Source organism: Myxocyprinus asiaticus, chromosome 41, assembly GCF_019703515.2.
Source record: "Myxocyprinus asiaticus isolate MX2 ecotype Aquarium Trade chromosome 41, UBuf_Myxa_2, whole genome shotgun sequence".
Classification (NCBI taxonomy): domain Eukaryota; kingdom Metazoa; phylum Chordata; class Actinopteri; order Cypriniformes; family Catostomidae; genus Myxocyprinus; species Myxocyprinus asiaticus.
In genome coordinates, this window is record NC_059384.1 from 25,992,522 (window position 1) to 26,013,952 (window position 21,431).

Sequence of the window (21,431 nt, forward strand, 5' to 3'; positions counted from 1 at the left end):
GAGGTAAATATCATAATCAACCTTGGAGTCCTGGACTGATGTCTCCCAGATAGCAAGAACCTTTGTGCCAAATGTAGAAGTTAGCTGTCACATTTGGCTTAGATCTGGAATGGTTAAACCCATGTGGGCCAAACTTTCACCATATATGTTTTGCCAAAGCTTTAGAATTGGAGGGAATTTTCTCTTGGGTCACTACTGGCATTGAGGTATATGGCCCAGATGACAACACATAGCTGAAAGCCATGTGTGGCTTGGCTATGGCAAGCCATGGAAAACGTTAACTTGTGGTTAATGTTTGGTTTAAACTTTGAAAAACACATGTAGGCAGGTGTGGGAGTCCACACCTCAGCCTGTTCAACAATGCCATTGATTGGTCTCTTTGTTGTAGCATCAATTTTCCATTCCTATTGGTGGAGGAGTGAAACTGTCACTGCAGCAGCAACTTAAATACTGGACAGTGGCCATTTTTCCCACTCTTTTCTCTCCTCACAACTGCCGTATCCTGTCACACCCTTAAGTAGCTTCAAGTAAGTGAAGTTTTGGCAATTTTAAATCCTATTACTGATAAATTCATATATATATATATATATATATATATATATATATATATATATATATATATATATATATATAAAGCAATATGTGATATTGCTTATATACAACAGTTCAATGAACAAGGAACTACTTTCTTGCGCGATGGATCACAAACTGCTGTTGCTGGTTCAACCCAAATGATGCCTCCAAGCCTTCGTTAGTAATTCAAAAATGTCACTTCAGAAATAGTATCACGGCATGTGCTGTTTCTGCCAAGTTATTGGATAAACAAGGATGGATGGATGGGTGTGTGTGTGTGTGTGTGTGTGCCAAAGATGAGAGAGAGAGAGAGAGAGAGAGAGGGGGAGAGAGAGAGAGAGAGAGAGAGAGAGAGAGAGAGAGATGGAGCATGTGCCATCACCTGTTGCCACTCCCAAACAGAGATGCTGTCAGCTTTCTGAAGATCAGCTTTCTCAGTGGAAAAATAGCCGTCCAAGCAGGGGTAATTCTCCCTATTTCACGGTAGCCGGTGCGCAATAGTCTTTCACTATAGAAACTGTAATCTCCTCTGCCATTTTAAACAGCACGTCCTCTACAATGTGGAAAGTCCAGTAAGAGGTAAGCGCCTTGAGTTGTGTAATTAATCAGTCTGTTGTGTCTCTCAGCTGTGATGAGCCTTAATGCTGAAGTTGTTAGTTTAAAGTCATTTAAACCTTTTTTCTGTCTTTAGTAGTGTAGTAGTAATACAAGCGATCACTTAGTGCTTTTGTATGTAAACACTGACTGATGTTGACTTACTTCATGTCACCTAACTGGCTCATATTACACACAAAAAGGTTCTTTTGCCACCACCTGCTGGCTAACATATGTAGTATATGTATATATATATATATATATATATATATATATATATATATATATATATATATATATATATATATATATATATATATTTTTTTTTTTTTTTTTTTTTTTAAGCTTAGGACTAAAAGTATTAGGCGTAGATGATGTGTGTAGTGTTTTTCAGGTTACAAAAAGTGTCCGATATGTGATTAATTCTATTAATTCTATCTAATTCTATTTTCTTCCTAACAGGTTGTGAGTGAAAAAGATATTGCCCGTAGGTGAGATTTTTCTAATATGACTACCAACTTTAATACACTTTTCATGTGTTATATTTAACATTATATTAAATGAAAATAAAAATGATTGTAAGTACGCTCACATCATGCATTAGACCAGGGATGGGCAACTGGCGGCCCGCGGGCCATACACGGCACTCTGTACCGTTGAATATGGCCCGTCAGACAAGACTGAGGATTGATTTTATTTCACATCATCTTCACAGATCTTAAGTGCAGGTTGAGTAGCAGGAGGGAGGAGGAGGAGGGTTGCAGGAGGTGTTGGCGTTTGTGTGAATTGAAGGTCAGAGTTGGTGTGGGGTGTGAGATTGGGCCTTTCAAATCTGCAGTAGAACACATTCAGGTCATCAGCCAGTTGTTGGTCCACCACAGGGTTGGGAGTAGGAGTCCTGTAATTTGTGAGTTGTTTCATGCCACTCCATACTGATGCAGGGTCGTTAGCTGAAAACTTGTTTTTCAGCTTCTCAGAGTATCTTCTTTTAGCCACTCTGATTTCCTTGTTCAGTGTGTTCCTGGCCTGATTGTACAAGACTTTATCCCCACCCCTGTAAGCATCCTCTGTGGCCTGACGAAGCTGCCTGAGCTCTGCTGTAAACCACGGTTTGTCGTTGTTGAACTTTAAATAAGTCCTAGTAGGAATGCACATATCCTCACAGAAACTGATATATGATGTAACAGTATCTGTGAGCTCGTCCAGGTCTGTGGCTGCAGCCTAAAAAACACTCCAATCCATGCAATCGAAGCAGGCTTGTAGTTCCCGCTCTGCTTCATTGGTCCATCTCTTTACAGTCCTTACTACTGGCTTGGTTGGTTTTAATTTCTGCCTGTAGGTTGGAAGAAGATGAACCAGAGAGTGATCAGAGAGTCCCAAACTGCTCTAGGGACAGAGCGATATGCATCCTTTATTGTTGTGTAACAATGATCCAGTATGTTCCTGTCTCTGGCTGGGCATGTAATGTGCTGTTTGTATTTGGGCAGTTCACATGTGAGATTTTCTTTGTTAAAATCCCAAGAATAATAATAACTGAGTCCAGGTATTGTTGTTCTGTGTCTGTGATTTGATCAGCCAGCTGTTGCAGCGCCATGTTCTCATGCGCGTTTGGCGTGATATACACACACCAGAATAAACCAGGAAAACTCCCGCGGCGAGTAGAATGGCTTACAGTTAATAAAGAGTGCTTCCAAATTAGGACAGCACATCCTCTTTGTTGTTACATCTGTACACCAACTTTCATTGATGTAAAAGTTCCACCGCCTCTTGTTTTCCCCGTTAACTCCGCGATGCGATCCGCTCTGAACAGCTGAAAGCCCGGCAGATGTTACGTGCTGTCCGGAATGGCTTCACTCAGCCAGGTTTCTGTGAAGCACAAGGCAACAGAGTTTGAAAAGTCCTTGTCTGTACGGGTGAGGAGATGTAGTTCGTCCGTTTTGTTAGGAAGAGAGCGGAGATTCGCTAGATGAATACTCAGCAGCGCTGTTCGAAATCCGCATTGACGGAGCATGACCAGCACGCCTGCTTGTCTCCCTCGCCTGCATCTCATAGCGCGTTTAAACAACACAGCCGCGCCTCCGACTAAAATGTCCAGCAAAACGTCCGAATATTCAAAAACCGGGAAAAGGTTGTTTGGTTCAGCAGTTCGTCCCTGGTAAAACTGACTGGAAAAATATTACTAAACACAGGACAAACAAACAAAAACAACAAAAGACCTGAAGAGCTACACACTGAGGTGGCCGTCTGCAGCGCCATCTTGATGAAGTTGTATCTATGTCTAATGTACGCAGGTGGAACCAATGTCTTTTGTTTGCCTGAATACGAAATCTGTCATTACAGATTTCAATTTGATTCGCAAATACACCATTGATCAAGTGATCAGAGAGGTGTACAGTATGAGAGATTCATACAACAGAGCTGCTCTCCTCACAGATGTAAAGAGTAAATAAAATACAAGGGTAAAAGGCATTAAAAGTTTTTACGAAATCCGTGACAGTGCGGGAATCACCAAAGACATCTAATGCTGTTTCACTCGTGCTTGTGAAAAACGGAAAAGTTGCTATAAGAGGAATAAACTTTGAAGAAATGTGCGATTGAGATGCCTGACTGATTAGAGAGAATGTTCTCTGTGTGTGTATGTTGTGGTGCTGAAATGTTTTGTAGTAATGCACTGAAATGTTATGTTCTTGTTATTGATGATAATATTTAGATTTTAACTAATACCTATAAGCTGTTTCATGAGGTGGGGTTGGAATGTTGTCTGTTCATTTGTGTGTTTGTCTGTTGCAAATGTAGACAATGCAAATGAGAAATTTTCTTGAAAATGTAAGTCTGAAGTATATTGCTTGTCAAATGAACATGAATGTGAATGGCATGTTTTAGTAAACACGCAAGTTACAAAATAATTATATTAGTTTTTATAAATATTGTTAAATAAAAATTATAATATAGTTAACAAAATCTTTAAAAGAACATTGCATTAGTTGTGCATAGATTACCCACAATAATGAGTAAAGGGGTGAACATTGTTAGAGTGCAGATTTGTAATCTGGCCCCTTGGTAGAAAGGGGAAAAAATGTTGGCCCATCCCTGCATTAGACAATTCTAACAACTTTCAATGTTACTACCAACAGCAACACACTTCTGCAATGTTTAACATGTTATTTTTACTTCAAATAAAAAAAGATTGTGATTTAATTTTGTGGTTTATGTTTGATTTATTGTGCAGTAAATAAAAGTATTGAGTAGGCTTGGTGTTCTTCTGGTTAAATTCTGGGAGAATACTGGCATTTAGTCTATTAGCCACATATGGGCCACCAGGCCTTAACAGAACTCGGCCAAACAAGAATTACATATAAGGCCCATGTATGGGCCACACAAGCTTTACTAATTTGGCTTTCTACTGGTGGAGTTATGGCACTGTTGTGGTTCAGTTCTGGCAAAAATATCTGTTCCAGATCTGGGCCGTCATTCACTTTCTGAGCTGCGCCACATTTCAGCTGTTTATTTGGGACAACACTGTGCCAAAGGAAATTTGCTGACTGGGCTGTTCTTGTCTGAGACATCAGATTACTCTGCTATGAAAACAGTGAAAACACACTTTTAAACAGAGAAGTAATTTCTTGCTAACGAGTCACAGATGATTGCTTCATAAAATGCTATAGTGAACTATTTTTGTAAGCCCGAATACGGTTTTAAATTTAGATTTGTTTATTCATTTATTTTTGTTTTAATGGTGAAAATAAAATGATTTGAAAAACAGATAAACCTGTGCTAAATATAGTTTCCATTTTAATCTGTAATACTCAAATATGTCCACCAGAGGCCTATGTTGCTCTTTATTATTATTATTTATTTTTTGGTCAAACGACAGTGATTGTTTCCCTGTTCTTCACAGGTCACATTACTTTTTCTTTGATAAAGGTAGATTACGTCACTTTTTTCTATAAAATGCATAATTTATTCAACGGTTTACTATTTTCTATAGTCAACTGTGCTTTACATATGGAAGTCAATTCAAATGCATATAATCAATGCAGAATAATTTTCAAGGAAGTTCTGATTTTTAAATAAATCTTAAAAAAAAAAATAAGCATTCATTTTTCTAAATAAATGAAAGAATCAATGAATGTACAAACATCTTTTTCCAACCGAAATACATTTTTCAGGTTTACATCACAGATGGCATTGACTCTTGACAGTATGGTTTTCAGGATTCAATAGCATTCATAGCAGTCATTCATGTTTAAATTATTAATACATGAAATATTTCAAGTTCAATGGGTGTGTCTGTTACACAAAACATGTTTTATACGAACAAAGATAACCTGCAGGTCAAAACAGTCTCATCTTGTCTTTAAACCTTTTCATAGTGGACATGATGTGATGTTTGTTTCACTATTTAAGTTCTGAAAATCTGTGTGCAAGGATTTTTTATAATAAATAAAGACTGAAAATGTAAACCTATATTGATTAGTATCATGCATATAGAAGATAACAGGCATTTTCATATGAATTGGTTTGTGTACAGGTGAGAAAAGAAGTTTAACATGTGAATATAACATATCATACACAGAATGTAAATCACGCTGCATTTGATTTTTGTCAATTTTGTCAAAGTCTAAGATATGAAACATGATTGACAGATCTGATGTTAGACAGAATTTTCATTTTGGGGTGAACTACAGTATTCCCTAAAACAAATATTATTACATAATATAATGCATATCATATCTTTAGAAATGTACCTTTAAATAGTTTGAAATGTCATGAAACTGATTCATATGTTTATATAGTCATGTTTGAATGTACATAAACTAATGGTCTGCACTATATAATGTTTGGTAATTAATTACTAATTAAAATGATTATAAATTGTAACCAAAGGTTTAATTAGGGGCCTTGTTTATTTTCACTTACAGATTTAAAGTTTCTCTGGACAAGCGTGTCTCTTCTTGGAAATAAATAGTAGTAGACAAATGACATGGACATTAATTCTTTTAAATTTAGGTTCAATTGTTTATGTATAAGGAAAACCTATATTTTAGGTATTTTGACTGGTGTATATATACACATACACACACACACACACACACACACACACAATATATATATATATATATACACATACAGTACTGTCAAAAGTTTTAGGCACTTGTGAAAAATGTTGCATAGTGAGGATGTCTTCAAAAATAATGTCATAAAAAGTTTTCATTTATCAATTAACATCATACAAAGTCCAGTAAACATTAAAAAAAGCTAAATCAATATTCAGTGTGACCACCTTTGCCTTTAAAACAGCACCAATTCTCCTAGGTACACCTGGACACAGTTTTTCTTGGTTGTTGGCAGACAGGATGCTCCAAGCTTCTTGGAGAACTTGCCACAGTTCTTCTATCTATTTAGGCTGTCTCAATTGCTTCTGTCTCTTTATGTAATTCCATACAGACTCTATGGGGAGGGGGGGGTTGAAGTGGTCTGTGGGGGCCATGCTATCTGTTGCAGGGTTCCCTTTTCTTCTGTTCCATTCTATTCTATTTGCAAAAGGAACGTTCAGGAGTTTAAAATGTATATTTCCTATTGACACACTAAAGCTGAAGATATAAATAACCATCTTAAGACATGTTTTTGTGAAACATCTTATGTTGTGCCTAAGACTTTTGCACAGTAGTACTAACATATATATTTTATATATATATTTATATATATAGTTTTAAATGGAGTAAAGCTGCTGTCACGTCTTGACATGTCTTGGTGGGAGGGGCCATGCTGGAGGCGGAGTCAAAGCAGTGCGACTGGTGAACATGACGGCTTTTGATTGGCTGCTGGCCGTGGTGCTGATGCGGGGAGAGAGTGGCGATCAACGGACCGCGCGTTCTCGGTTGTACGGGTCGAAATGGATTTTCACTGGATACTTCTGGACGTGATTTTCGCATTTGGGTTTTAAGCTCGCTGTTGGAGTTGCGGTATGATTCACCGACAGGTCATTCTATCTCAGGTAGGTCTCATTGTGGTTGCTCTTCATTGTCGATGGATACATGCACGTGAAGCGGTTAACCAGAGCGGTGTCGCGAAGTTATTGCTCTACAAACGCTCTTCAGACGTTTAGAGACGTAATTTAGTCAGTAGTGGAGTGCGTGTGTCTTGTTCTAATGAGAATTCTTCATTGGCAGCCTTCATACTGTGCGATTCAGGCTTAGCAGAGGTGGGGGATCTCTCTTTCTCTCACTCTGTCATTGTGCTTCTCTTCAACGAGGAAGCACATGACAGGATTGAGGGATGTTGACATGTTTTTTAACATGATGCTGTTTACACACTCTCCCAAGTCAGCAGGGTACTAAAATGTAATCAAGGTGATCTGGGGGGTTATCCGTCAGGATTGACTGTAGCCTAAAAGGTTTTACCATTTGTAATGCACTTTCGAAATGCTGATTAATTTTTTTGACTGTCTGAATCAGTAACTTACTAATAAGAAACTGTTCTGTAGGTCATAGTTACATTACCATAGGTCATAGCTTTTAACTTCATAAAACCATTTTGTGGCTCATATATGGGTTAGTAACAAATAAGATTGTCTAAGATGATAAATATGAAAAATAAATAAAATAAAAATCTTGTTTAAAACACATGTATCAAGTTTACAGAAATGTCCATGTTGGTTCCCTACATAAAAAAGAAACATTAATAGCATGTTTCTAAAAAGAAAATACAATAAATAATATTAAACAATAATTTAATGAATTAAAGATGTAAAATGGTGTAACCATCAAGTAAAATGATTGTCAAAATATCAGATTAAAAAAAACGTAATTTCAAACAGTCATGAGGGTCTAAAGGGGTTCTTTCTATTTTCTTTTTTTTTTCTACAAAAAAATACAACTCAAATTCCAAACATTTTGGGACCTTTTGCCAAATGCCAATAATTATTTTTTTTTTAATTAAAAAAAAAAAAAAGAAAAAGAAAAAAAAAGGTGATTTGTAGCCAATGTACTTTGACTTGTTTTCAAACAAAAAAGTGTATAACATCAAAGTACTTCATTTTTTACTTAATTAACTGTATTGATATTTTAAGGTACTGTATAAATGTTTTCCGAAATTGATGCCTGCAACACATCCCAAAAAGTTGAGACAGGGGCAATTTAGGACTAATAACTATCTGACCAGTTGAAAAAACATGTGTATGAGGTGATGTTAAGCAGGTGAATCATTCGTGTTATATTATATAATAAGCCTCCAAAAAATGCCTAGTCCTTCAAGAGCAAGGATGGGTTGAGGGACTCGAGGCTCACCAGTTTGTCAGCAGATGCATACGCAAATAATCCAGCGCTTTGAGAACAATGTTCCCCAAAGACAAATTGGAAGGCTTTTGTTCATTTCAACCTCTACAGTGCACATTATAGTTAAAAGAGTCAAGGAATCTGGTCAAATCTCTGTGCATAAAGGGCAAGGCCGAAAATCACTTCTGAATGTGCATGATCAGACATCACTGTCTTAAAAACCGTCATGGATCTGTAATGAATCTCATGGCATGGGCTCGGGAATACTTTGGTAAACCTTTATCAGTCAACACCATTCACCGCTGCATCCACAGATGCAAGTTAATGGGGAATTTACTCACCCTCGTGCCATCCCAGATGTGTATGACTTTCTTTCCTCTGCAGAACACAAATGAAGATTTTTAGAAGAATATCTCAGCTTTGTAGGTCCATACAATGAAAATGAATGGTGGCCAGAACTTTGAAGCTCCACAAAGCACATAAAAGCAGCATAAAAGAAATCCATGCGACTCCAGTGGTTAAATTAATGTCTTCTAATTCTAATTCTAAAGTGATATGATAGGTGTGGGTGAGAAACAGATTAATATTGAAGTCCTTTTTTTAACTATAAATGTATACTTCTGGTCGCTCTCCAATGCGTGTTCATGAGAGAACCGAGTTCACACAGCTTCTCGCGTGATGTAAGTATTTTTTTGTTGTTTTGTACCAAACACAGTTTTAACACACTATCAGTCATTCCTACAGTTGTTTGTTCCATGGCTGTGAGAAATGTAAATCTATCTCATGCACATATTGCTTCGGGTGAGCATCCTATGCCATGGTTTCAATTTTCTGGTTTCCAGGCAGTGTAATTTGAGGGCCTTTTACTTACTTCATCCATAATAGTACAGAGAATAACCCAGTAAAACATGCTCTTGTCATATGCGTCATGAGTTTTAAATCAAGTTTGGATGGTAATAATTGCAGTGTCACACATAACATATGCATCAACATTAGTAGTGTGACAAACAGAAAGTTCATAATCCCTAAAATTGCAGGTGGATGGAGAATCATTTTAGTCAGCATATGTTTCTTGTTCCAGTGATCTAGCATTTTGATGAGATGCCACACTGTGTTGTATATGAGAAAGATCGAGTTTTATGATGCAGTGGGTTTGGCTTTTATTGGATGTGAGGTTAGGATTGATTGTCAGGGATGCCCACGAGGTTGATCATTATCAAAAAGGCCCATGATACAGGGTGGTATTTATCCTTGGCTCTCTGGGAAAATCGTGGGTTTTGAAGTTAATTTACACACACACACACACACACAGATACACACACACACACACACACACACACACACACACACACACACACACACACACACGTTGGTTTCACTATAATAGTGAGGGCATCTCATAGACACACTGGTTTTTACATGGAGATATTCATATTTTCTATGCTAACACTGCCCCCTAAACCTAACCCTCAAACAAAACTGTCAATATCAGTAGATTTAAAGCAGATTTGGCCAATTTACGATAATTTTTATCTAGTGAGCGACTGCTGAAAATGTCCTCAAAACCGAAAAACTAATGGGGACTGTTCTGTAAATATATATACGCAGGACTGAAGTTAGGAATTCTTGGGCCCAGTATCAGGCAGTTACCCCATCAATGTGCGCTACCCGGACAGCTTTCGTGGTTGCGTGCTGTCTCCGTGTTTATATACGCGTCTCCCGCTGAGCGCAGTTAGATGTGCTCTTCAATATGGAATAGCCTTCATGTGGACCCCCCCACCCCCCCTCCTCCAGTCCAGGCCCAGGGGTGGTTTACGATTTCTGAGACCCCAAGCAACCAAACTCAGGGCCCCATTTCAAAAATATTTGCTTAAAAAATACATACATTTATTTTAAATCATAATTTTAAATTCATCTTATCAGCTGTTGTAGCCAAGTACATTCAAAATGTTTAATGAACTGAAATTCTAGTTAAAGATAATTAATGCAGTTTTTTCACAATACAGTGATACAGCAGTAATTACATACAGTATATTTTTTCCCCTTTTTTTTTGTAAACAGGGTGTGTGAAACTTACTACTTCACCCAGTAACATTTTGGAATTCAGTGGTTATTTATTATTATAACCCAACAATTATTTATTGTTGTCCAGTTTGTTCATTATAGTATGATTCAGTATTACTATTATTACTTTGAGGATTTGTTGTATACAATAGTAATATATTCCTGTCTTATTTACTTTACTTTCACCTGGAGCTTATATTCTGACACTGCAGTGTATTGTTCACCATGTTGCAATAGGCTGTAAACATTTGTAACAGTATTGTAACAGTAAACATAGGCCTACAAGACACGGCGGCCCCTTAACACACTAGAGCAGAAGGAAAAAAAAACATTGCCGCTTATCAAGCGCTGAAACTTTGTTTAGTGCAGAACAATCTGGACTAATGTTAAACATTGTAACGGTCACCTCTTTGCAACCTGAACTTATTCAGAACGTTAAATCTTTGTGACACCTGCGCTAAAAACAATCTAGATGCAGCGCAACAAATGAAACAGACTGCGGGTGTCTCAACATGCGTTTTTGAAACCAAGTTCTTATTAACTTGACACAGTGTCTAAAAATGTGCCGGTGTTCTGACAATCTGTGTTACCTGCTCAAGATGTGCTACCAGCAGTAAAAACAGTGATATGTAAAGTTAAAACATGGGTAGCACATGTCGGGAGGCACGGGGGAATCTGTCGGTATACTACAACAGCATGAAATGTGTTTTTGATGAGGAGGAGGGTGGGGCCGGGCCGTGACTACACACACCCGGCCCCCAATCGAGCTAATCAGCCAAGGAGAGGGATCAATGCAGCCGGATGTGGCAGTTCGGGAGAGTGAGAGCCACACGCAGCTGCCGTGTGTGCATTTGTGTTTGTATCTTTTTGTTTAAATGTTTTTTTTTGACTGTTCAGCCGGTTCCCGCCTCCTCCTTTCCCATTTTAACCCTGTTACAGTGTTAAAAACCTAGGTAGCACATCTTGTCATGCAGATAATCAGGATGTGCTACCAGCATAACTATCAGATTGTGTGATATGGTGTGAGGCTGTACTAAGCCCCAACCCTAAAACTATGTGAATATAGCGTTGGTAGCACATCCTGATAGGTAGCATATCTTTTCAGGACACCGGTCCTGCGTGAGACACTGAAGAAACTGCAAAACGCGGTGCAGCAGTCAAGGACGTTCGTCTAGCGCATTTACATAAACAATGAAAAAACAGAGCAGACGCATGAGAAAACACATTTGGTGTGAATGGCCCCTAACTCATCCATTTGCGCGTATCTGTGAGTGATAGTGAGTAGGCGAAACAAGTTCGGAAGGCCTATATATTTTTTCATAAATTACAAACCCGAACCAAAAGTCCTACTTGAAAAACTCACTTGAACCCGCCGGCTTCGAATGTGAACCACTCTGAGAGCGCTTACAACAGCATATTCGCACGTGTACCCAGAACAACATGTCACTCAAGCAGTTTTTGCAGAGCTTTCCTAATGGTGCGGAGGCAATTGCATGGTTTGCATTGTGGTTAAAACCACTACTATCTAGGCCCCCTTAAGCCCAGGCCCAGGACAAAAGGTCCAGTTGTACCCCCCCTAATCGGCAGGCCTGTATATATACTGTGTATATATATATATATATATCTATCTATCGCAAAAGGACGACTTCACATATCATTAATGCAGAATGTATGATGCTATTCACAGTTGTTTTGAAATGGCTTTTTCTCTAGGCCATGTCAGACTTGGTCAGAGAAACAGATGCCAGCGGGGCCTGAACTAATGAAAATAATTTGTCTTTTCTGAAAGCTTCTCATGATGGCTGTTAATGGGAAAACACACAGTGTGCCAGAGGGAGCGGGCGTTAACTTCATAGGCTCTCCTTATGAGTGGTGTTGACCTATATATGCTGCAATCCCTCTCGTGCGTGAGCGCCGTCACACTTCACTACATTCTCCTGTTCTGGAGGGCTCTCCCAACATGCCTCATTCACATCATGTGTAACGTCTGTAACGATGTTGCTGGCACTGGCAATGACAAAGATGATGGAGTATTTATTCCAATGTGTAATCCAAAAACCCTAACTACAAAAATGAATGAAACATAAACATGACTTAGATGTGAACTTGGCTTGACGTGAACTTGGCTTGACGTGAACTTGGCTTGACGTGAACTTGGCTTGACGACCAAAGTTACATCAACATACAATACCTGACAATGGACAATGGAAAACATGAGGGTTAAATACATGACATGGGAGAACACATGACAAAGATAACCAATAAACACTAAGAACTCTAAACAAGATAACAAGACAATCAACCAATGAAAACAAGACACATGAACAAGGAGGGAAACATGAAATCACATGACAAGGGAACCACATGACATGAAACAGTATCTAGATTTTCAAAATAAAAGACATGAAAAACATGAACCAACAAAATACACATGACATCATGACCCTGTTTTATCTTGCAGTCTGTGAAATGAAACTGCTGCTACTTGAAAAACTGAAGTTAGACTGTATGCTGTAATGTGTATTAACTGGACAGCTCCAATTATATACAGAATGTTATATCTTATGGTACAAGTACTTTTAGCTGTCAGGAACAACATGTTTTGTGTAAAAGTCTAAGTTGTAGGTTACATTATAATTATTTGAAATGTGTTTAATTAAAACATTGATCAGCTTGTAAGTAAAAAACAGCATTCTAAAGATTCAATTTTCCAATTCAGTCATGCGATTTTTAATTCATGACTAATGTTGCAATTGCCCCAACCAGTGACAATGTTCGAATCTGTCAGTCATGTTCACCTTTAACCAACAGTCTAGAAATAAGATAGGCATTATGTGACATAGGGTGGTCATGATACCAAAATTTCAGTAGTACCAATACCAGTTAAATTTTATGATTTTTGACACCAATTTCGATACCACAGCAAAAATAGACAATGCTTTTGAACACACTTTTTTTAAGCCTATTTAAAAAGTTGAATATCAATGTTAACAATAAATTAAAGCAACTGCATGTTTTCTTCAAGTGTTTTTCAATTAAGTAAACATTGCTTCAAGTGTTTTTCAAGTAGTAGGGCCCTATGAAACATTTAATTTGTACCAAATCTTGTGTTTTCCATTTTATCTTTTCATGTATTCCATGTTTTGAAGTTTAATTCCACTTTGAAACATTTAAACATTGTCTAATCAAATTAATAAAAGTGCTTCTGTAAAGATGCTCACAACATAATCTAAAATACAACAGCTCTTGCTTGTGAAATATTGCTTAAACATTAGTATTATTATTGTTAATATACATTTTAGTTAATAATAGATTTTACTATTACATTTTTCTGTTGCAAGTTAAATCGAGCTTTTATTTTGACATGAAGGGTTTTCAGTTTGTGTGTGTTTTTGAGGGTAGCTTCACATCTCGGATAAGCAGTTGTTTAAATGGCCAAGTGTGATTATTAAAGTGAAGAATGCTGTGATTTAATTATATAAACATAGTCTGAAGGCACTACACACTTCACAGTGAATTAGCTCTCTATTCTATCATCTGATACTTGCTTGATGAAAAACAAGGTATACAGTTCATTATTATTTATTTTACTCTTAATATCTTTTGATTTTTGGCCAATTCCCCATTTGCTTTCCATTCATACTGAATTTATCTGTAGTTGTACAGATGGCTGAAGAAAGGATACACCCACAAATAGCAAAAACAAAAAGTGTCCTTATTCTAGCATTTAACAGATAATATTATATTATCTTCATTGTCTTTGTTTTGTCCTCTGTGACTCTTTGTTGTCAAATCCATAGTGGATTGTTTTTGGTTGTGCATGTAATTTTATATTCAGTCTGCCTAGACCAAGAAGCCTGGTATGTGCTTTGTAAAACATAGTCAAGACAGTCTGTTAAAAGATACATGCTTTTAAGCTGTTGGACTATGATCCACACTCAACTCCACTGGCTGCAGATGAAAAAGACTACTGGGAATTTGAAAAGGCTAGTGTGACGAGGAGGAAGGCGGGTCCAGGCCATGACTATGCACGCCTGGCCCCCAATCAGGCTAATCAGCTGAGGAGAGGGATAAAGGCAGCAAGATGCGGCAGTTCGGGAGAGAGATAGAGCCACACGCAGCTGCTGTGTGTTTGTGTTTGTGTTTGTGTTTGTGTTTGTGTTTGTGTTTGTGTTTGTGTTTGTGTTTGTGTTTGTGTGGTGCGTGCGTTTGTATTTTGTGTCTTTTTGATTAAGTTTACATTAAATATTACTTTAACTGTTCGGCCGGTTCCTGCCTCCTGCTTGTCCGATCTTTAACTGTTACATTGTTGCTGAAACCCGGGAAGGAGGAGGGATTTTTATTTTTTCCCCTCCCCTTGTCCCCCTCCCCAGCTCTAGAGAGGTGGAGAAAAGCCTGCTGGCAGGCGCAGCCAGAAAGATAGGCTTTACAATTTATGTACAGAAAAGTCAACCTACTGTTTCCGATTTCACTGTGAGATCAGTCATCAGAGATTTAGAAGGATTTATCTGTTACAGCCATTGATATATAATAAGAAATATACAGCAGTCTACACACATATATATATATTGTACGTGTATATATATATATATATATATATATATATATATATATATATATATATATATTACACGTACATACAGTACTGTGCAAAAGTTTTAGGCACTTGTGAAATATATTGCATAGTTAAGATGTCTTCAAAAATAATGCCATAAATAGTTTTCATTTATCGGCATCCGCCTCCCCTAAAGTGAACGTAGAACCAATAATCTGCAGGGCAAGGTCAATATACTGAGCCAGGCTGTGTGTACTCTGACCGCTAGGCATCAGGGAGGAAACTGGCTCACTCAGACCTGCCCAGAAAATGTCTTTGAGGGCTATTTCATTAAAGTCCACCCGGCAGGCCAGAGCGCAGAAGTCCTCCACATAATCGTCTTGGGGACGACTCCCCTGATGTAAACGAAGAAGCTGAACTGCTGGGTTCATTTTGCGGTTAGGTATTCTGTAACGTTGCGCTGGCAGTGATGATGACGATAAAGAGGAACCCAAGTGCAGTTTAATTTACCAAAGTGAGATCCAATAACCCTAACTATAAACATGGACGTGACGTGATGTGATGTGACTTGGAACCAACATTACCAAACATAATACCTGACAAAGAACAATGGTAAACATGAGGGCTTAAATACATGGACAAGGGGTAAAACAAAGATGAGGGAACCAATGAACAGACAGAACTGATAACATGATAATCAAACAATAAACCAATGAAAACAAGACACATGAACATGGAGAGAAACATGAATCACATGACTAGGGAACACATGACATGAAACAGGAACAAAACTTTCAAAATAAAAGACATGAAATACATGAACCAACAAAATGCACATGACACTCTGGGTCAGTTTTAAATCCTTTCAGATCTCCAAGTTGTCGCCAGGTCAGAAAAGCCAATCCAATATTGTTTCGTGTTTTATTACAGGCTCTGTCTCTTTCCCTTTTTGCTTGCAGACTCTTCTCGGTTCAAGGTTTCTTTATTTTTACAACGGGTAATTCTCCAGAGCGTTGCCTTTTTGAAAGATCCATGGTCGGTGTTGCTCATTTATTGTGGCTACAAGCTTCAAACTATTACCACACCTTCCACAGCACCATACACACTCTATAGTAGCCGGACCTTCTTTTCTTTTTGCGGACATGACGTAAACACGCATGGATGGAAGAAGGAAGTATGCAGTTTCCTGGAAATCCATCCCGACAGCTCATATAAATCATTATTATAAATGATTATTATAGGCTTACCATAGTGAATCGGGTTAAGGCAAAAACATGATTTGGAAGACGGATCTTTGGTGTATTCGCTCATTAATACAATTCTGTTCATTTCTAACAATAAAATCTTACATAGTGTAGCTTTAAATTAAAATTTTGTTTATAATGACTGAATCAATACTACATTTTTTTTATTTTTTTTATTTAATGGTGAAAATGACCTGGACATGTTTTACTGGGATTCACAGCAAGAGAGAAACTGCTGGCAGAAAAATATAAGATCTAAGAGGGGAATATTCGATAAATGCTCATTTCAGAGGATAGAATTTCAGTCCATTATGTTCATTATAAACTTACAAGCACCTGGCACATTGTAATGAGCGCATACATTCTGGTTCAAGTTGGCTTTTAAAGAAATCTATATTAAGGATATAAGAAAAAAGCTATATTGGCGGTGAAGAAAAAAGGCTTGATTATACCAGTGACATCATCACTATTTTTGTTCTCAAGGTAATGGACTGCTGAGAGAGGAGCAAGACCTTAGTACTGAGAAAAATAAATGAGGAGCTGCTTTACAACTAATGGGGTTGAGCTTGACCAAAAACAATATGTTGGTTTGTGTGTGGTTTGGTAGGGAATGGGTAAAGACAGGGTGAGCACAAACATAGGTCATTCCTGTTATGCAGTACCTTTTTAGACTATATAACATTAAAAATAAAAGATGACATATGTTCTGGAGAAGGTCAGAACCTAAATTGTATTCATTATAACTTGATTATTTACACAATAGCAAAAAAGCTAGGGTGTCAACATGAAGTTAATTTTTATTTTATTTTAACCATTTAATGTCATTCATTTCTGTAATTTTATCCAACAGGAATGTTTGAGTGAGACAAGCCAACTATTATCACAAAACATTACAGAATTAATAAAATCCATTGCTAATACTTGAATACTGATGTTTGTGTTGTTGTAGTAAATAAATAATATGATTTCAATCTTTGAAAATTGTGAGTTTAATATATTATCCAGTATACAGTATAATGACATACATGTTGGGGACATGAAAATGAACTGCATAATAGGAATGATCCAAATGCATATGTATATGATTAGGGTCTACTCTGCCTACTAAAATGAATCACTCTCTTTGGATTTGTGCCCACAGTGTCAGCGGGTTAGTGGGCATCCCCGAGCTCGATGCACCCATGCATGCAGTGTCTTTCTGTGCTACTGGGAATGTAGCTCTCTATGAGAACTGTGGTGGTCCTACTATACATCTGTATTCTGTGCAGCTTCAAGCTCATTCAGGTCTCCAGAGCATGACGTAAACCCAGCATTACAAAGCTGTAACTCACATGTGAGTCATACATAATTCCACATGAATTATATCAAAGTGTGGATGACTCAAGTTTGCTACTGTAACATTTTACAACTAAAATGGCTATGAATTTCCCTTATAAAAAGTACTGTTGTAGTACCATGATGTTTTGGATTGCCTGTGAATTGATTTTTGTTGTAACAAAATTTAGATCCTTATTTTTACATCACACTGTAGAATATTATTGAGAGTATATTAAGAGAGTAATAGAATATTTTAATTTTACAAATGGGATCCAAATATATTTGCTGTTAATAATAAAAACAAAAACATCCAGGGTGTATGTTTTTTGATCAGACATTAACAATATATTTTTAACTGAGATAAAACAGACAATGATCCAAATATAATACACTAAACAGTTAGGAAAACACAAGTACACATTTCAAGTCAACCGCACTTTTTTGGCATTTTGTGTCCTTTGTGTTAGTTTATTATTATCTAGTTCTAGTTCAGTATCTACTTCCTCCCTCTTTCCCTGTGGACAGTATTAATTCTTTCCCCATTCTCTCTGTACTTCACTTTGAAATATCTTATGCTGAAATAAAGAAGAGACTGAAGTGAGATTTTGTGCATGCACTGTATATAGAGTAGACAGTAGTTAAGGGAATTTGTAGGAGGAATGTCTTATTCAAAAACTAGGGCTGGCATGTTTTTTTTTTTTTTTTTAAACAACTTAATAAGCTGTTATTAAAGTGATGCAAAAATGTTATCCCCAACTTGGTATTTATTTGAGCACAGACACAATGGTGTCTCAACAACTGGCTATCCAAAACTTGCATACAACTTATCACTGCATATTGTGTTATGCCATTTTTCTGAAAAACCAAAAGGCTCATTACTTTCTTAGTAAAGGCTGAAGTATAATATATGTGCAACTAACATCACCAAATGGAATTTCGTATATAAATATAGCTGCAAGCAGCGATGACTTGCCCAAACACCATGGGTCCATTTCCATCCGGTGGCTTTCGGAAAACAATGCAAGATGGACACATGCATTTAGTCGAGTAAACATGTTAGACACCATGTCTTACCTTCTGCTCAGACATAATGGTTAATAACTTTGATATGTGTGACATATGTAATACATGTTTAATTATGGCGAGTGTAAACCCTTGAACAGTCCAAAAAAGAATGTTGTTATTTGACTTGTGGCTATGAAAATATCATGTAAGATATCAAGAATCCCCTTACCTTATTACCTTATTCAAAGTCTATTTGAAGCGTTACATCTATTTTTGCCAGCTGGAGGCCCTATGACCGTGACCCACCATAGCCACATTCATGTCATAAGCGTGATTAAACATATTATACATATTATTATTATTAAAATAAACATTGGCCACAAATCATATGCCACAAATCCAGATTGAGTACAATGCCATGTAACACTAACAGGGCAACACTATTTAAATATCAGATACACTTTGATTATTGTGCACCAGCAGTGTCTGGATGTTATTCTAAAAATGTTTGAAGGGTTTCAGATTAAAATAACAGGTCTTTTTCAAAGTCTGTTGTAAGTGCCTTACTTCCTGCTGCCAGTTGGTGGTGCTATGACCGTGACCCACAATAACCACATCCATGTGATCAGCCCCTAAGACCAAACATACAGCTCAATTTTGATCTAAATCACACAATGCACGCAGAAGATATGAGCCACTTCCTGTTTCTATTTTTTTGCCATTAATTTATTGCCTCGCCATGGCAACACCGTTCAATATATCAAAAGTCTGTTAGGAATTTAGCATCTTTAATGTCTTGTCATAATGTTGCCTAAATTTGGTGATAATCAGATGAATTCCCAAGGAGGAGTGTTTAAAATTTCAGGGCCTGCAATTTGAAAAAACAAACAAAAAAACAACAATCCAAATTCAATTCAAAATGTCCGACTTCCTATTGGGAGAAGCTGAAGACTGGAATTTTGAAAGTTGTCTGGCTGGATGAGAACAATATATGTACCAAGTTTGGTGACTGAAGGTGAAACTGACCCCCACCACTTTAGTCAAAAGGTGGCACTATAGAACCACCCCTCCACACCCATGTGTTAAATTTTGCCCAGGCCTAATGGCCAACAATTCTGATGTGGATCATGACATTTTAAGCAAGATAAGTGCCTCATAAACATGTGAATATACAAAGAAAATAATAATAACAGTTAATGTGTTGCCATGGCAACACTATTTAAGATATAAATAAACACCAAAAGAACTCCGACACAAACCGAAGGAGGAATTCAGCTGTTCAGTGATTTATTTCTTCTTACATAAATACATAATTTCAGTGTTTAATGTCCATTTATTTGTCAAGTAGTCTTGTAATAGGCTGGATAATTAGGAGTCAGGTGGTCATTTTCACAAAATAAACACCAACAGAACTTTGATGCAAACTGGAGGTGGAATTCAGCTGTTCAGTGATTTCTTTCTTCTCAAATAACTACATGATCAACCTGTGGTTATCTTGTTATCGAGATCAATTTAATGAGCACACCTGGTCTAGATGTAAACATAGGCTAAATATAGAAAATTACTCCACTGTTTATCATCGATATCGAGGATGTTTTTTCCCCAATAAATATCAAGATCATTTAATCACCCAGCCCTATGCTAACATTACATAAATCTCTCACAGCAACACAACAATCTTAGTGATAGATAGCCAATTAACGGGCTATGTTATAGATACAAAGAATCTAGTAAGCAGAAATATGAAATTTACTTCAATATGTAATTAGAGGCAGAATTAATGCTGATATCTCGACTGGCTTGAGCAAGCTAAACTCACATGACACGATCAAGCATTTGGCCTTCTTCACTGCATAAAGAACTTTCAGGTGTGGCCAGATCTACAGCTACCGTTCAAGTTTTCTATGCGTGATTTGATAGGAGCCACGAGACTCTTGTAACCAATCACGTTGATGGATAAAAATAAAATCAGGAAAGGGAAGTAGCGATCACAGACAGAGGGAAAATAGCACAGTAAAATTACAGTTACAGCACTTAAAATGTCCTCATGTACAAATAAAAGTATACAATTTTTAAACTACTTAAAAAAAGTACAATTCCTGGGAAAAACTACTTAATTACAGTAATGAGAGTATTTGTAATTCATTACTTCACATCCCTGGGTCTGAAAGATTAATCAAAATAAATTCAAAATCGCAATAAGATCCAGTGCGATTATCAAATCGTGAGGGCTGCGATTTAATGAAATAAATAGTGTGAATAGAAAATAAATAATAAATAGTAAATAAATAGTATGTTCGCAGCTGTTTTGTCTGTATTGTGTAGTGCTTTCTTAAATACATGTTAATGAGGTCAGTGTATTACATGTGTTTTCAGTGGTTTCAGAGCGGTTCTGTGCCTGATATACACAAATCAAAGTCCTGTCCTGACTGACAGATGTATTCTGAGTTAAGTTCGGTGTGCTAATGTGCACTGAGTACATTAGATTTAAAGCGCTCCAGATTCACTTTAATTGCATATTTGCATTATTTCACTTATGTTTGGTCGCTACATTTTACTAAACAAATCTAAAATAACCCCATGTTACAGGGTTTTTGTGAACAGAAAGGGAGATGACAGCATTTCACTGCAATAAAAAGCTGTTGTCAACTCAACTACAAACAACAGAAACATCAGTTCCTTCAGTTTTCTGCCAAAACAAAAGCTTTCACCAAAATAAAGGCTTGAGGATTAAACATGGCAATGCCACGAGTAAGTTAATAAATTATTAAAGAAAGAAATAACTATTGAATAATAATGATA

The 21,431-nt window shown here is 37.0% G+C and overlaps 1 protein-coding gene across 5 annotated transcripts in view; it reads left to right on the forward strand.

Moving 5' to 3' along the window:
• The first annotated feature begins 7,017 nt into the window (after nt 1–7,017).
• The window catches only part of LOC127432005 (E3 ubiquitin-protein ligase HECW1-like), a 160,372-nt gene continuing 145,958 nt past the window's right edge, over nt 7,018–21,431 (forward strand). For 4 of the 5 annotated variants that reach the window (XM_051682728.1, XM_051682727.1, XM_051682730.1 and 1 more), the window contains exon 1: nt 7,018–7,165. Coding sequence is in view for 3 of the 5 variants with exons in the window: in XM_051682727.1 (XP_051538687.1) it covers nt 7,136–7,165 (30 nt within the window). In the remaining 2 variants the exon portion in view is untranslated. Of the gene's footprint in view, nt 7,166–17,616; nt 17,641–21,431 lie in introns of those variants that run through there. The other variant, XM_051682729.1, reaches the window with a different exon arrangement.